The sequence below is a fragment of the Magallana gigas genome, chromosome 5, assembly GCF_963853765.1.
Source record: "Magallana gigas chromosome 5, xbMagGiga1.1, whole genome shotgun sequence".
Taxonomy (NCBI): domain Eukaryota; kingdom Metazoa; phylum Mollusca; class Bivalvia; order Ostreida; family Ostreidae; genus Magallana; species Magallana gigas.
The window spans coordinates 4,885,300-4,903,343 of NC_088857.1; the positions used below are offsets into that span (position 1 = coordinate 4,885,300).

Genomic DNA, 18,044 nt, shown 5'->3' on the forward strand with positions numbered 1-18,044 from the left:
AAGGTGTGTGAAGAAAATCAAAATCAAATTCAAAAGTACAATACAGGAGTAGAATACATTTTCCATTAATATTAATTTTTTAGCATTTAAACCTAATTAGTTTAATCAGAAAATCTCATATATTAACTCTCTCTCTCTCTCTCTCTCTCTCTCTCTCTCTCTCTCTTTCTCTCTCTCATTTTTAAAGCAATATAACGCTATCATAATGCCTTTTATGTATGTACCCTGCATACTTATCAGGACCTTTTTATCGATTACGCCATTTTTTAGTTATCTATCTGATTGTGTAACAAGGTTGCATGGTATTTTTTAACTTCCGGATTACGAATAGATTTTGAAAAATTGGTCATGAGTTCTGAAAATACGGAACTCTGCACAACCATACCTCGGGCTGCGAAGACGACGGGGTGGCGATTTGCGGCCTCGGACAAGGAATACAAAGTGGACCAGTTTTATCAGGAATATCGAGACAGTTTTCCCTGCGTGGCCATTGTTACGCAGGGCTTTTTCGGCGACATAGGAATAGAGATCATCGGAAATGGAGAGGTAATATATCCGGATCATTGCTGATTTTCTGAGACATTTAAATTACCCTCATAAATGCAGAGTAGATGAATAATCGAATTCACCGATTTTTTCAAATTTGATAATAATATTAAACATACAATGTACCTAGTTTATTATTATGTAGATACATTTTAATAATCCACATAAATCTCACAATGAAAGATATAATACAGTTTACATGGGTTTTTTTTTATTTATCTTTGTCTCTCTTTCATTTTCACCAAATTTTAACGTCTTTACATAATTATGTATCTATGTCTTAAATAGTAGAATGTATATATATAAATATCTTTTGTGTTAGTTTTAAGTGTTTTGAGATACCACTAAACCAATAAAAGTCTGGAGATATGTTTGATCAATCACCGATACTGCTAAGAAACCAAGAAATGAACGTATTTTAGTTTTCTGTAACATAAAAGCAATATGAGCCGTATTTTTTTTCGATTTATTTTCTTCGTTGATACACAATGCTTTTTAAGTTAAATCTAAGTATACATGTATATTTACGTTTATGATATATTATATTTAAACAATACGTTTAATATATTTTTTAGAAAAAAACTGTAGTATGAAATATATTTTTAAAAACGGGCAGAAAATTATGCAGCTTTATTAAAAAATGAAATTCTACCTAGCTTTTCCCACAAAAACACTACTTTATAAATAAACGATCATTCTTGTCATTTCAAAATATGATTCAAAAATCACGATTTTGCAATAAAATGTCCTGGCAAGAAGAAAGCACCTCACCTTTAAACTCTTGGTAGACGATCTACATCCAGCGGTGCGGTAGACAGCAGAGGGTGGTGGCAGAGGTTTTGTCTGGCCTGGGGGTCAGGCAAATCTCCATCCCTACAGCCTACAGGGCAAGATTCTGTATAATGGACAAGCATGGGGCCGGTGAGTTACTCATCAAAGTGTCACTATATTGACTCATCACTATAGAAGAGTTTACATTACGTATATCATATGGTTTTTTTTTCTATTTTAACATATTTTTGGGCATTTTCATATGAATCAATAGTCAATCAACCAAAATAACTCCCTGAATCAAAATGTCGGACAGTCTCTTCATATTTCAGAAAATTGTAATATTTTCCAGATTCCAGAGAATATCCTTTGGCTGAAATCTTGCGGCTGCGCAATCTACCGTGTAATGTCAAGTTTTCTCCTAAAAACCAATTTAACCTGGTGTCAGTCGAGGGAACCAATATGGCAACCAGCAACATCCGGTTACGTTTGCTGAGAACATACGATGAGCTGTACCTGGTCGGGAATCCTATCACAGAAAGTAACTATTTTCTTATATTGAGCAGATTCTATTGTTATAGTGCCTATTTTCAAGGCCTTTTTAAGAACAGTAAAGTTATAGATCATAGGAAACACAAATTATGCTTTGATATATAATAATTTACATATTACAACTGTAAACGTATTATGTTGAGTGTAAATGAAATTTGGTGGAAATCGGGTTTTCAAAAATTAATCCTTTACTTGATTTAGAAAATTTCGAAATTTTGTTATTTATAGATATTGTATGTACTTGTTCTTGATTTAGCGGGAGTTGCGTTCCGCCAAAAACGCTAACTATAATAACGCAGCCAAAAGTAATACAGAAGTTACAAAAGTACAACGTTTATAGTAACCAAGATCACTCTAACAAAGCCAGTACCTGTAGGGTTTGGTGTTACGGGTTGTATCTACCTTTAAGTTTTACTTCTTGTATTTACTTTTTAGTTTTATCGGTTGTATTTACATGTTTCTTTTTCACTTTTAGTGTTACAGGTTGTATTTACTTTTGTGTATCATGTTGTATCCATTTTCTGTGTTACATGGTGTATCCTCTTTCGTATTACAGGTTGTATCCACTTTCGATGTTACATGTTATATTCCCTTTCTGTTACAGGCTGTATCCACTTTTTGTGTTACATGTTGTATCCAATTTCTGTGTTACAGGTTGTATCCACTTTCTGTGTTACATGTTGTATCCAATTTCTGTGTTATAGGTTGTATTTCCTTTCTATGTTACAGGTTGTAGCCTTTTTTTCTGTGTTACAGGTTGTATCTACCCAGATCTGATGTTGGTACCGTTTTACCTGGAGGACCTTAGACTGTCCCTGGTTACCGGGATACAGGGCTTCCCTGGCCCATGGTCTTCCTATCTAAGTCATCTGTCTGTCGCCAAAGTGTCCGATTCCGCCAAGTTCGGAAATTCTGGTCAGTGACGTCTTTTTTCTGCAATGTCGCCACCCTCATAACCCGCATGAATCATCAAAAAATCATTTTATTGTTTCAATAAACTATAGAAATAGCACTTATTTGATCAATTTCATACTCAAGGATTTGTTGTGTTTTGTTTGTATTACACGCTTTTCCTTGAATGACCGAGAGTATTTATTGCAAGATGACTACATACAAAATGATGATCACAGAGGAAAAAAGCATAAAAATTTACCTGCAATAAATTCGATATTTTAAGAACCTATTGTTGTTTTACCTTTGGTGAAATTGAAGAATGATGACATTATAAGCAATATACGCCAATGTATGCCAGAACTTTAGCAGTCTACACTAACAGGTCAAATCGAAAAAAGTTCATCGATAATATCATTCATCAAAGTTCATCAAAGATTATTTACTTGCTCGGTAATAAGGTGATATATCAACTTCTCAACGCAAGTTAAACGTCGAAATCCGACTATAAATCGCAGACAGGACCCGACGTTGAACAAACTCGAAAACTCAACGTCATTCCCATATCAGCGTTGATTTAAAAACATAAAATGATGTTAATGTGCCTGCTGGGTATAATGGAAATCAGACCATATTTCTTGCTTGCCCGTCGAAAGACGATCAAATTGCGTTTCATTTTGATGATCTTGATAGTTGTAAACTACAGTATATGCATCTAAAAAAAGCATATGTGTGTAATTGCACGTGTAAATTTTATTGTAGATATTGCAGTATACAAGAAGACCGGTCTTAAGTCGTTTGAGACATCCAATGTCATTCCACAGACTTACCTTAGTATTGCAGATGTACGCGGCTCCATGGGACACCATTACGAAGACATACACATGAAACAACAAACCGACAAAATATACGACATACTCTGGGATGCTCATAGTGGCGTCCCTGTGATGAAAGAGAGGCCGATCGACAGAATGACGTCACGGGATAAAAGACCTAACCAGAGATACGTTGATTGGAAAGATGCCAAGTTGTCAGCTTCAGACAGTAGTAAGTCAACTAGACAGTACGCTTCACGACCTTTGCCAAAGCCTCCTAAAGATGGAGACGATGAAACTAAAATCTCGAGACGGGTGAGCAAATTATCACTCAGATCAAATGATATGCAGGATAAACAGGAGCAACAACCCACAGAGCCAACCATTAAAAGTGTTTCAGCCACCAAGGCCGATACCCAAGTACAACCGCAGGACGAGAAACAACATCACGAATCTGGTCAGCACGAACATTCGAGAGATAGACAATCAGGCTTGACGAGCGAAGGGAAAGTTGACAGTGAACAAAAACCTACTATTGGGTCTAGCGAAGCTAATGTAAACAAAATACCTCCTCGGCCAAGAAGAAAGAAATCTCTGACTGAAGACTTGCTGGCGCCTGACCAGTCAGCGCAGCGCCGTGAGTTGGTACCACACATGTCTGTTTCGGACGTCCAGTATTGGCTGAAAGTGCTGAGGCTTGATCAGTACGCAGGCGCGTTTTTGGAGAATGAGATAGACGGCGCTCTTCTGTTGGAACTAGATAATGGCGTTCTGATAGGGGAATTCGGGATGTCTAAATTACACGCTATAAAACTCCGTAAGTTTGCTACAGAAGGGTATATGCCTCGGCAATAAGGTCGACTAAGTTATCAAAATGCACATTCAATGTCAAATAAGGAAGATCCTTCTCAATGGCTTTTTTCACCACTGCAACAAAGCGGACGTTAAAATTGTTGATCTTTACTTGATATCAGAGAATCTAGTAATAAGTATAATGTCCAACTGTGATATAATACAAATACCATTTTGAAAAGAAGAATAAAATGGATTAACTGCTGTAATGATTATCCAGCGGCTCGACTACTAAGTGTGTCGTTTACTTGTCATTTACTTTTTTAAAATGAATTTTGTCTAATTGGTATCGTTGGTATCTTTGTGATCATCATGAACGAATGCCTATCAATTGTACGCAATACACGATGTAATTGAAATATCCGTATATGTACGAGGGCATTTTCTGAAATGTCAATTATTTTTTCAAATGTCTAAGATTTACTTTAAGGAATTAACATGGTACAGGTATATTTAGCACTAGACAAAATGAAATTTTAGTGTTGATTTGAAGATACATTAGATTTAAAGCCAGTTAATTGAATATATAAAGCATTTAAGAAAATGACAACGACATAAACAATGAAAATTATCACTTTTTCAGAACAATCTGTATAAATAATAATACATGTAGTAATAACAATATCAAATAAAATCAATAATATAATAATATTAAGGACATCTGTTTTTCTTTAATGAGAGAATTTTTCATAATTCCTGAATTTTTTGTTTGTTTGTTTGTTTGGACAATGAAATGTATTTCATATTTTCCAGTATAGTACAAAACAAAGGTTGTTAAGGGGTAATTATTTAATTTATTTAATTTATTCTTTATTTTTAAAAACACGTTTCTCTTCAAATTTAAATAGCAAGTAGAGGACAAGAGAGACTACTGACATTCAAAATGTGTATTGTTTCATTCATTTTCTTTCATTACAAAGACTTTCGAAAACACTACTTATGGTTTAAAAATAAAGATGGATTTTATAATATGTTGACTGAATGTTAAAAGTATGAAAAATATATAACATCCAAGATTAATTTGATGAGTAGAAATAAATTTGTAAAAATTACAATTCAGCTGATTAACTGAAGTTTATTTCCAGTGATATTAAAGTAACAAGATATTCTCAGTGTAATTTATAATAGCGTTTATTTTTAATTGGAGTTTTGGTCTACTAGTGTTACCCAGCTCTGCGAATAAAAGGAATTGTCAAATACATGATATCCTTGATGGGCCAATGTTTAAATCTATAGAAGTTTTTTCAGGCATTCTTAGTTCCACATGTGCAAGCAATTGGAGTTTATTTACATCAGAATTAACTTCAAACATTCCATTTAAAATACCCTGTATCACGGAGCTTGTTCAATTTGAAGTTTAAAAAAAATTATGTTTAAAAACACTCTTTGAAAACCAACCGATACATGGTTTTACAGTGAAAACCTTTCTATCTATATAAGGATAGAGGCGTTCGTTTTTTTAAAAGGAAATTTGTTTGTTTGTTAATGCCATCGGGTGTCAATGAATTGAGTCTAAACAACACAGATTGAATTTTAAAATATTTTTTTGTTCATAAAAAGCCCACGCGGAAACATTGTAACATCCGTCGGTCAGAAATGAGAGGATATGGCAGTAGTTGTCCTTGATCAAAAACATCATTGAACGGACACGGAGAGAAAAAGCACGGAAAACGGAAAACTTTTAAAAGTACACCCTCTATTCATTCAAACCAAAAAGGATTTAAACAAACAAATAAACTACCTCAAAATAAAGGTCCTGTAATATGATCATTTGATGCCTCTACTAAAATATTTGTTTTTGTCAACTCCACCCGTTTTATATATTTGCGTTTCAATAGAAATCGTCCCCAAAGCTCCACTTAGGTATAATATCCCCTATACATGTAAGCAATAGGTCATTACTCTTAGATTTCCCATTCGTTATATTTTTTTCCATGCCAATATTTTAAAATTTGTATAGTATGTCTTAAAATATTTATTTTTTACCAAATTACATTTTTTAGTGTTTTAATGAATAAATCATATTTCGTTGCCTAACATTATTTCCTTTTAAACGACAAGAAAGTAAGTTTAGCGAATGGCGAGTAAGCAGATGCACTAGATGCACATTTATGTCTTCATTTAAAAGAGAACTGAATATCGATCGAGTATATCTACTGCGATTTGAATGTGCTTCCTCAGTTGTGAACAACTGAAAGATTTTAATAGGCGTACAGTGCCTCCACAAGGTAATGTTTCATAAATCACAAACAAATCGCCGTGTTACACTTTATTCTGGCGATGAGAAGCACCGAGAACCTGTTATGTTGAACATTACATAACTAGATTATCAAGGCCAGGGATCATCTTACTCGTGTACCGTGTAATCCACGAGGATATGGCCTCCCCCACCGACAGCCAGACGGGCCGGGCTTTCATCAAGTCTCAGGGAGACTTCTCGGTCCCAGATTTTTGTCACATATTTCGGTACCATCTCCCACAGGTTGTCTCGCTGAAAGAGGACCGGAAGTCGAAAGCGAAAGATGTCCGGAAAAACAAGGTGAGGTTATGGACGAGGAATTAAATCAGTTGAAACTCAGTATAAAGAATTTTTCATGTTCCTCTGCAGTTAACCTACCTTATATTGATGACAAATTATACGTGTTTATTATTTCAAACCTTATGAACGTTGTTTTGGTAAAGTTATGGGATTTGCTTTCAGAAAATTCTAGCGTTTTTATTCAACTTCATTTGATTTTATTTTCTCAACAAATTAATGTTAAGGTGATTATTTATTACCTACAATTAAAACATAATCATAACGTTTACCCTTAATAAATGGCCACTTTTTGTTCATCTTTTGCCTGTGGTATTAAATGATTTTTCCAGTTAAAAAGTGGCAAAACCAATGAAATATATAAGACTAAGTACTTTTTTATTCGCTTTAGGCCTTACACGTATTTTTTCGTACACAGACCAACAAACAATTTACAATTTGTAACGTCTTAATCTCACTTCTTCCTTATTCAGTTGTTCGTGCCACTTAGTTACCATGTATCTTTTATCACGCATAGTCTATCTTCGTCTCAATCTAACAAGTGTTTTGTATATACATAATTTCTTAGTAGTTTCTATCAAATCAACAACCAAGAATACTCGCAGTATAAACACTACAGTTTTCCTGTTATTATCAGAAATGTTGCGTGGCCGCCTTATTTGTTGTTTGTATCGTTGCAGTGCATACTTCTTTGATCGTAAACGAATTGCACTTGTTTTCATTTCAGATATATTTTGTTGGCAAGGTTTGCTGTGAAAAGAAAGTCACTGTCGATTTGGTCAAGAAGAAAAAGTCACGTGGGACTGTGCTCCTACCCTTGTCCCACCCTGCCCGTGTTTGTCTGGCCGGGACTCAAAACGGTAAACTACATGTAGCTATAGAAGGTATCATTAATAAACTAACTACGTACATAAGATACAGGCGCATCATTGATAACATAAGAAAACTGCATGACGTGCCAAAATTGATATATAGATTTGATTAACTAGTTACGTAACATATACAATTTGGATAGCTGATAAATTGTTAGATGTGTCACCAAATGTAAATAAATATACTAGTAATGTAAATAAATAGATAGTATATTGAGAAAACAGGTTTTTTTGTGTTGGTGATATGAAGACACATGCAAGGACACTGATATTTATATATAACTACAACAGAGGACCATACATTTACACCGAGATATCGAACCGTGGAATGATTCCTTATTCCTTTCTGAAATTTCAGAAAGAAGTCAACAACCTTGTGCCATATAAATATGCCAGTGCCAAGATGGCATTTTTTAACCAGTCTAAGCTGCATGTATTGAAAATGCAAATACATGTATGCCATAAGATATACCATTGCTGAAGGAGTTAATAACAACCTTTGTTATTAATGTATCTCACCTGTCAGGTGAAATAGTTACCTTTAAAAAAATCATACAGGAAAATGATTATTTCCAAAGGAAAAACAATGTTCCTAAAAGATATTTGGAATTTCCTATCGGAAAAAAAGTTTTCCTGTAGGAATTTGAATTCCAATAGAATTTGAATTTTTTTTTTACATTATTTTAAAATGCAATAGGAAATCTTAAGTTCCTATAAGATAACTACCTGTCTGAATCAAATTCCTGCAGGAAATTTAATTCTTATAGGATTTTGAATTTTTAATTTTTCCTGCAGGAAATCCCAACGGGCATTAATGTTTTCCTACAGAATATTATTTTGTAAAGGTAACTATCTTTAGGTTCTGACCTAACGGGTGAGACACACTAAAAACAAAAGTGATTACATGTACATAGTCTCTAGACAATGGTTTGTCATTTGGTATATGGATATTAAAAAAAACTGCATTGTAAGCCGGTGCAGAAATGCCATCTTGGCCGTGGCATAACAGTGTTCAACATACTGCATCCAGTCTGCAAAAAACGTAACATTTTTTAAAACATTGTATTGGATTGTTATGCCAGTGTCAATGAGATATTTTTGCACTCTTCTAAAGCCCATGCAAGTGACACGACAGACCACTGCGTAGAGAGTGGTTTACAAATTATTTTTAAATCATCATCTCACCTGTAAGGTGAAATATTCACATGAATTAAAAAAAATTCTCCAGAAAAGAAATTGAATTATAAAAATAATTGTTTTGTAGGATATATTTAATTTTTTGTCATAATGAACCTTAAATGAAACTATAATGAACTAAATTAAACTATAAAGAACTTCCAATGGTTATGTATATTCCGATAGAATCTGAACTAAACTCCGATCGAATTTTTAAATCCAGTAGGAAAATTGGATTTATTACTAAAAATTACATGTATTATCTCAAAGGAACAATCTTTAAAATCCCTAAAAAAAAATTCTTTACATCCATCCTGTAAGAAAATTATTTTTCCATGAGAAATCATTATTTTCCCAAGGTATTTATTTCAGACTGTAAATTTCTCACCTATCGGGTGAAAAGCATCTTCGCTAGCCAAGGGTTTTCGGTCCACTTTGCTCCCCATAAACCCTTGGCGGATTTCATTGCGAAAACTCGGTGACGAGCTCCGTTTTATGATTGGCTGCAGCTGCGAGTAGCTGATCCAATCGCAGTGCTTGTAAATATAAACTTTAAAAGAAAACACAGGTGTGATCTTTGGTAAATCATTCGGTGCTTTTAACAAATTGAGACACAAGTTCTCGACTACAGTGCCTCGCCAACGATGGTCTAACCAGATCGCTTAAAAAACCTATATATTTTACTGGGATTGAACATAGTTCTACACATTTGTCAAGGCTCGCGTGATAGCATGGGAAGTAAATATGGCGAATATAGAAGCTGCCCATCCCGTTAGTATATACGTTCCTGCTTATAGTTATTGCTTTTTTAAAAAGGTTTAATGAGATTTATTTTATTTTATTTCTTTACGACAACGATACCTGGTTTAATGACATGAAAGCTTTGATATAAATCGCGACTTTTTCACTCCTGGTACAGGTCCATACAAAACACTATGAATAAAACATTCCATGCTTTCCCTAGTTTATAACTTAATTCGTATTTAATAGCATCCTTAATTATGTTCCGATATTCGGTAGTCAACATGTTTTCAAGTTGTATTAAGCCGTAGTGTGTATATAACACGTTGTTTAATTCGATTAAAATGTAAATATGCAAGGGGCGCAACTCAAGTTGCTCGCTAGATAGCGCCACCACATCACCGAGTTTTCGCAATGAAATCCGCCAAGGGTTTATGGGGAGCAAAGTGGACCGAAAACCCTTGGCTAGCGAAGATGGGTGAAAAGCACCAAGAATCAAAGTGTTTATATACTCTTGGCATCGATTGCGACATCATATGACAAACCTGTTTATGATATTTTTAGAAACAGCACCTTATACAAGTTTAAACCCTTTGATACGGGCATTGTTATCTGGCACAGACAGTTTGTCACAGCTTCCTGGTTACTTGGTATAGACCTATGTTTACTTTAAAGCTTCCCAACAAAAGGAAATTTTTAAAACCTTAATCATGACTTGATTTACTAAGTGACTAGATTTTTTAAGAAAGTAATAAAATACGATAGTTTATCTTTGATGTTTTATTCGGTTTTAACAATAAACTTTAAAGCGTTTTCACTGTAAATATAAGTGCGTTCATCCACGTATGACTACCTGTTAGGTAACGGACTGAAATGTTGGTGAGGAAATAAATAGCTTAACGACAAACCATCAAACACAGCCTTATTAGGAATGACCAATTTAGACTAGAAGTATTGCCTGTAATTCTGAATTCATGTTTTAAAAATTTTACAATGAAAGCCTCAAAGAAAGAACTTTATTTCTAGAATCGCCTGCCAGTGAGTTCACAATTGAACAAGTTCTGAACAACCATACGTGTCCCTGTGACGTCATCGTTGCTCCTCATCGTCACTTCCGGTTACAGTTGAAAGGGAAGGAAGTTGTGACCAACGATTATGTTCTTAGATTGCAAGGAACAGTAGATGAGTTTTATCTGTTGGGAAACCCAGTGACTGAAAGTATATACTTTACTACTTATGAATCTCCAAAATCTCGAACATTTCGGCGCGAAAAATATTTCTTTACATACACATTGTAGAATAATTGACCTAAATATCAATAATAAAAGGGGATAACGTATGGGGCCTGATTAAAGATCATGTCTTCTATTTCAGGTAGCATAAGTGACGAGGAGGTGTTGGTGTTGACTGGTCCTCGTCTACAGCTGGTTACCGGGATAACCGGATATCCGGGGGAGTGGTCGTCGTTCTTAAACCTATTATCGTCAACTCTGAAGTCCCAAAGCAAAGGTTAGCTGTTATGTGTTGATCAAGTCTTTCAAGTTCAAACTTCGAAAATTATTCAGTGCTAGTTTACACATCTACCAGTATCAATACTATTACGTGTATATTCAAATATGAAATAATGGGCATTAAGATATCCATAAAAAGTTGCATTTACTTATCAAACAATGTGTCATTATTTCCGCAGATAGACTTGGGTCTCTGGGTTGTTACCAGGATATCTCGCCAGATTTAAAAGACGATGGTGAACATCTATACGAAGGGCTGGTGAAAACAAAAGGAAAGAACTGTGTATATGAATTGACTTGGGAGTCACATACTGGTGCTCCTCTGTTGAATGCAGAAGAAATAAAAAATTGTAAAACAGGTACAGAAGACAATACTTTTCAAAATGGGGCTAAAAATGATACAATGAAACAAGTCTCTGGTGTTGGTCATTTGACAAAAGACAAATCTCAAAGAAATGGGAAAGAAAACAATAAATCAAATATAAAAGGTGAAGATTCTGCAAGTAGTAAAATTGAAAAACAAACTAGGAAACCCCATAGCAAGGCAAAAGCAACTGACAGAAACCACCTGTATGATGTTATTTTGGATCCAGAAACTCAGAAACCGGTTATCCTTGGTCACAGAGACATAAATTCTTCCAAAGATGGTCACACTGCACCACAGAACACAGAAATAACTAAGGGAGTGGCCATATCAGATATACAGGCATCACCTTCTGAGACACAAATTGATCAGAACAACAGTCCACAGTTACCAAATGACAGTAACATATCGAGAAACTCTTTCGTACCATCGCTGCCACCAAAGATACAGGTACCAAAGAAATATGGAATACTAATTTCAGACCTTCCAAAACCACCACCAAGAATGTTTCTGAGTTTGGATAGAAATAATCCAAAGAAATCGCGAGTTAACGGTGGAAGCAAATTGAACAGATCGCAAAGTGACATGGGGTTCGGAGAATTGGTTAATGCCAACAACATCCAATCAACAACAAGCGATAGTGTGTCTTCTTTGTCCGCAATGAGTGTGGACGATCTAGCGCATTGGTTGAATACTCTACACATGAAGTGCGTGGACAAGTTTGTAGAACATTCCATTGATGGAGCCAAACTATTAAGGTCAACAGAAGAAATATTTCACAGTCCAGACATTGGAATGTCCAAACTGGATATTCTGAGGTTGAGAAGGTTTATCAGAGAACGCTGCGTTTGAATTATGATTGTGCTGTATATTTTTACAGATATACGTATTAGTTTTTATTGATAAATGTACAGTTCATAAGCGTTGAAATAGGTGCAAACATTTTTTCCCTGAATGTTGTATTTATTAAGATATTTTGGCAAAACGGTAAGTAAAACAAAGTTAATGCAATATCATTATCAATATGCCTGATAAATGTTTTCTTAAATAAGTGAAAATTAAAGCTAATAAGATCAAATTCAATTACGAATTAATTGCTATGGACATATAAATTTAGGCGAGATTACCTATTTTGGACATACTTCCAATAATCATATGCCTCTCCGCCCACATAGTTTGGTATAAACGAATTCTTGTGGAAGTTCGACATTTTCGACAAAACCATGATTTTTCTTTATTGTATAAAAACTATTCAGGGGTATCAAAAAAGTACCAAATTCATGTAGAGACGTTATTTTTATGTTACGCATTATATTCTGTTTGGAAACATGCGATTTTATCATTATTGTTTTTTTTAAGAATAGGGAACAATTTTTATTTTTAAAATACCATACATCTTGAACAGTTTTATTTATTTACATTTTTAGATCTTGTACATGTACATATAGAAATGATAAAAAGGTATAAAGTGAAAGAAGTAATATATTGTACAATAATTTAAAGCTCTTTTTTATGTTAATATCTATTTCAAATATATTATGACGTCGCGCACGGTGTTGGTGTTAATTTCGGTAACGTCAAAAACGTCAAAAACGTCATTTTCACGCATAACGTAATGATACATTTTATTAAGCACAGCATACGAAAAATTAAAAAAATAAGAACTTTATATTAATTTTTTTCTGCGTTTAAGAGATTCTGTATTTCATAACTGCAATTTCAAAATATCTTTTTAATATGTACAACCAATTCTGAAGCTCACAACGTTAAAATGTTTTAATTTTAGTTCAGTTCAGCGATATCAATGTTCAAAAGCATGTGATTCACTCACAGCTTGTAATATTGTTAAATGAACTTCCTCTGAAATTTGTAATATGTCATTGTCAAGAATATCACTCGATTCACAAATGATATACAAAACTGATTGGGAAGGTACAATCGCCGGTTTGCGTTTAATTAATTTGTATTTCAAAGGCGTTTCAGGAGATTTTTCGAAGTAATGGCCTCGGATAACTTGTGTACCTCTTCTGTAAGCAGCCCCCCACCTGTCCATGTCATCTTTTTGTAGAACAACTGATTTTGAACTTGCTTTCATTACATAATATTCATTTACATTATCGTCACAAAGTACCGCAAATATACAGTCTTTTGTAATTAAATTTGATAATATTTGTGATTCCGATGTTTCGTTCTCTGGGTCTGATGTGTCATTATCCGAGCCTTCTTTTGTGAAATAAATCAGTGTTGCATTGCCTAAACTGTTACTGAGATCGCATTGCTCAGAATTGCCCTCAATGCAATCTTCGCAATTGTAACAAGATAGGGGACGAATGTAGTTTTCACCAGAAATAACTGCCACGAGCTGATGAACAGATCTGATTCCCGTCAAAGATTTATATAACCTTGTATTTCTCTAGGAATTTCTTCTACATATTCAAAAATCCTTCGTCGAACATTTGTAGAGTCCTTGGGAGTTTCAAGTTTTTCTTTTGCAAACAAATAGAGGCCTTTCGCATCTTGTATGATGCAGGTACCCCTAATGACGGCAAGATCAGCCTGATTTTTTAAAAATCCTCCCGCTGCATCTTGTGGGCCCTTTGCGTGGCTGGTTTCAAAAAAATTTCTTATTAACTTTTGATAACAAAATTCTGAAAGAGAATCTGATAAGTCGCCGAAACAATGGCGACTTTTATATTGTGCAGCACAACCATCGCAAAATTCATGCATTGTTTTGACCTCGTACGAAATGGAGTTTAGGTAGTCAGAAATAAGTTTTTGACAATAATGGGTAAAATGTTGATCATGCTTCTCATCAGGAGATATGACATAAAAGTGTTCCGTAACTATCTCTGGTTTTTCCGTAGTACTTTCCAAACCGTCTAATTCAAGGATAGCATGCCTGTGAAGTATGGTTACATCAATGGAGACTTCCGTTTTTTGAAAATAATTTGATTGTATTTCGTTCCTTTCACTACAACGATAATTTTCGGAAAAGTCGTGAATTGTATATACATATAATTTCTCAAAAAAATTCTATTAGAATTGCACGTCCATTAATGTATATGTAGAGTACTCAATCCTTTAGCCTGCAATGACTGTAAACTGTATATGATACTGGATGAAAGGAAAATAAATGCAAAGTTTGTTTTTTGTAGAAGCGGTGATCAGGTATTTAATAATATTTAATAATAGGTTTAAGTATCCAGCAAATACGGGCACCACGATTGTGTCAAGCAATCGCAAATTGAGATAATGTATCCCCGTTGATAATCTAATTCTGCGAGTATCAAATTGTAGTATGTACTATGTGTCCTTGGCTCCATCGTATCGGAGGTGTTCTGTTTGTCGAATGCATTGTTTGCTTGTATAAGTTTACAGTTTAATTATGCATTTGTATATTGAATAAAACTTTTTTGTACTGACAAGGACATTAAACACATCTAACCTATCCACTCCTGTTCGTCATCTTTATAAGATATATATTTATGATATTTGTTTTATTTTCCCTTTGAAAAATATTTTATTACGGCTTTTATTCTTCCGCGAGAGCGTGTTTCGTCCGTCATCTTAAGGAAATGTCCCCATTTTATCTCTCACTCAAACTGGTGTATGGTCACCGCTTGAAATAACGTGAAAAGTAGCTCAAGGCTGACGAAAGAAGAATATTTTTTACACGTCGGCCGATGACGAGATGTGCCCTCCCAACAAGAAAGACGCACCCAGCTGAAAACGATGACGAAGTCCGCTCAAGAAAACAGACCAAAACTAAGTGTTTCTCAAACCTAGACATCTATTGATATAGCAGGCTCCAACCAATCGCTGTCTTAATAGATATATATATATATATAATTATAAATTCCCAGCGATTTATTAATGAAACGTATTTAGCTTTCTCTATTTAATCAACGATCTCACACACAACAAAGGCCATTCATTACTGACGCCCCGTTTGTCACCATGTCTGTTCACTGTCTTGTAGCTTGGATTACTATTATTTCGGTTTTGTCTCACACCCCGGTAATTGGTAAGTACTGTCTCCTTTTTATTGTTTCATTTTTTTTCTTTCAATAATTAATGAATTTTGAAATTGATTGTCAACTTGATTCCGATATATAATATTTTAAACAAAGCGAACATCATTAAAAACATGTTTTCATTCTTGTAATCAGTATCTATGTTACATTATAGGATAATTTTGTTTTTCGTGGATTCTTAAAATACAACACTTTTTTCCAGAATAGAGAAAATCGTTTGCATGTTTCTATAATATTTTAACAGTCTAATCTTTTGTTGATTTGGAGTAATAATTGTATATTTTGATTGTAGGATCTCACACAGGAATAAGGTCAGGCAACTACCCGATATATCGCAGACTCTCACCTGCCAAAGTGTCCAGTTTATTTCCAAGTTACCTGAGGAGAATCGCCGACCGTAACTCCCCCCTCCCTCGTCGCCAGCGACCGCCATTCGTGTACTCGTCCCCAAATAAAGTCCTCTTGAAGAATGGCCCAAAAGGCCCAGTCATCTCTAAAAAATTCCTGAACCGAGGATGTCCTGTGCTGAATTGTCCTGTGATGAGGGTTCCCTCCAGATGCAAGGTGCCCGTTTTCTTCCGATACAATGGACGGTTGTGTCGTGGATGTTATAAAAATGTCTGTCGGAGACAGTATTAAGTGCAAATACCAAAGTGTGAGTACAATCTCGAACTATTTATGTGCAAAAAGTGGGCATAATTCTAATGATTGTGTGATTCAGTCTACACGTGCATTTTCCTGACATTAAACTTTGTGTGATTAATAACAAAATCAGAAAAATAATTCACCTATCACAAAAAGACATTATTGTTCGATTCATGGACGTTGTGTCTACTTAACATGGGGAGAATAATGAGTTGGTTGATTAAATCCATCTTGTGGTTTCAGTTATTATCAGCGATCCTTTTTTGAAAGCTGTTTAGGTGGCCATGTCAGCAGTTAATTAATTGTTATCTCGCGTCTTGATTCATCATATATTCTATATCCTTCTCAAACTTTCCAGTACACCTTTATTAACAATTTTTAAGGTTGAGTGAACATTGTGCGGGAGAGACACGAGTTATCTTACCTTAAAACAAACCCTTGGTTTTGAAAATTCCATTTTAATACGATCTTTTTTCGGTCGGAAATTTTGTGCCTCAAATTAATTGAGGTGATTAAGAGAAGGTCTACAAATGTTAATAGTACTTTGCTTATATGAAATGCCTTGATACATGTAGGTCACAAGACCACAGGCTGATAATAATATTTTGTCAACATTTTTACTCTTATTCGTTTTATATTTATCTCAATATTTAGAACAAGTTTCTTTTTGTGTTTATGTATATTATCATTAAATCACAGAATCATTTTTTTAAAACTGATAATGAACTAAAATCAGATTTTTAAATCACTTTTAGAATTATTTGTATGAACATAAAATGTAATATGAATGTGTACGGACACAACTACGCTTTTGATTCCATGGTTTTCAGCTCGTTGTGTGCTGATATTTTAATATTTTGGATTTTTGGTTTTTTTTATTAAATTCCTATTTTTGTGTTTTATATACGTATTGCTTTGCTTTGTTTCCCTCCAGATGTTGGTGCTTGTAGATAATTTATTTATTGTATTTAACGATCTTTTCACAAATAAAAATGTTTTATTCAGTGCATCTTTTTAATTCTCTCTTACATGTATGTTGAATATATTATGTTCGAGAGAGTATTCAGTACATGTACATGATACTAGAAGAGCAAAATGTACATTGTATACAAAATCGAACTTGTATTTAGAAAATTTAACCAAGACGTATAATGATTTGCACTGTTTTTCAACAATTGTCTCTAAAAGATCTAAACTGCTCCGTCGTGAGGCATTTGGTTTCGTTTTGCTGTATATCGTATCAACTTTATGGCTTATAGATATTTGGATAGATCCTTCTGTTTGAGTGGTTGATATTACAAAGTAACACGTGATACTTACAAGTATGTTCAATCCTGGATAATCTTGGTGTATATTATTTGAAGCAATTTCCAAGATTTGAAGACTAATGTGAAATTTCAAACAGACTTTACACAGGGATGTAAGAAAAATTTATTACAAAAGCATGCACTTTTGTGCTCTAGTATCAAATCAGTTGCTGGGAAAATGTTTTAGTTAACTCATAAAAGATGAGAAATGCTGGATAAATTAACATAAGTTACAATACAAATATTAGTTTGCCCAAGTATATATATACGTAAGTATTTTAGCATCAAGATCTCTTCGTGGGATTAGTTTGTAATCTCAAATGGAGTTTTTGTTGTTTTAAACATAATACTACACAAATATAATCACATGTGCTGTTAATTTACAACTTGTCATTAAAAAAATAATAATGATATACGATATTGTATTTCCC

The 18,044-nt window shown here is 34.2% G+C and overlaps 2 protein-coding genes across 3 annotated transcripts; both read left to right on the forward strand.

The window, feature by feature from the left end:
- Window positions 1-250: 250 nt before the first annotated feature.
- Window positions 251-5,157, forward strand: LOC105323241 (uncharacterized). Its single transcript, XM_011422280.4, has 5 exons — window positions 251-546; window positions 1,335-1,467; window positions 1,670-1,858; window positions 2,626-2,784; window positions 3,523-5,157. The coding sequence occupies exons 1-5, from the start codon at window positions 349-351 to the stop codon at window positions 4,428-4,430; spliced, it is 1,587 nt and encodes a 528-aa protein (XP_011420582.3). The 5' UTR covers window positions 251-348; the 3' UTR covers window positions 4,431-5,157.
- A 1,382-nt stretch (window positions 5,158-6,539) lies between these two features.
- Window positions 6,540-17,310, forward strand: LOC105323240 (uncharacterized). Of its 2 annotated transcripts, none has more exons than XM_020065255.3 (6): window positions 6,540-6,966; window positions 7,691-7,847; window positions 10,779-10,970; window positions 11,127-11,261; window positions 11,443-15,651; window positions 15,954-17,310. In XM_020065255.3, exons 1-5 carry the CDS (start codon window positions 6,805-6,807, stop codon window positions 12,477-12,479), a joined length of 1,683 nt encoding a protein of 560 aa, XP_019920814.3. In that variant the 5' UTR covers window positions 6,540-6,804; the 3' UTR covers window positions 12,480-15,651; window positions 15,954-17,310. The 2 variants fall into 2 exon arrangements, with proteins under 2 accessions (XP_019920814.3, XP_011420580.3); XM_011422278.4 differs by having other exon boundaries at window positions 6,547-6,966; window positions 7,691-7,823.
- Window positions 17,311-18,044: the final 734 nt, after the last annotated feature.

What these genes read in the sequence shown, in the direction of transcription:
- LOC105323241 (XM_011422280.4), top strand. Translation starts at nt 349, where the DNA reads ATGAGTTCTGAAAATACGGAACTCTGCACAACCATACCTCGGGCTGCG. An exon ending in AGATCATCGGAAATGGAGAG is followed by an intron (nt 547 to 1,334) that starts GTAATATATCCG and finishes AACTCTTGGTAG; the next exon opens with ACGATCTACATCCAGCGGTG. An exon ending in CGGGAATCCTATCACAGAAA is followed by an intron (nt 1,859 to 2,625) that starts GTAACTATTTTC and finishes TCTGTGTTACAG; the next exon opens with GTTGTATCTACCCAGATCTG.
- LOC105323240 (XM_020065255.3), top strand. Translation starts at nt 6,805, where the DNA reads ATGGCCTCCCCCACCGACAGCCAGACGGGCCGGGCTTTCATCAAGTCT. An exon ending in AAGATGTCCGGAAAAACAAG is followed by an intron (nt 6,967 to 7,690) that starts GTGAGGTTATGG and finishes TTTTCATTTCAG; the next exon opens with ATATATTTTGTTGGCAAGGT. An exon ending in GGGAAACCCAGTGACTGAAA is followed by an intron (nt 10,971 to 11,126) that starts GTATATACTTTA and finishes CTTCTATTTCAG; the next exon opens with GTAGCATAAGTGACGAGGAG.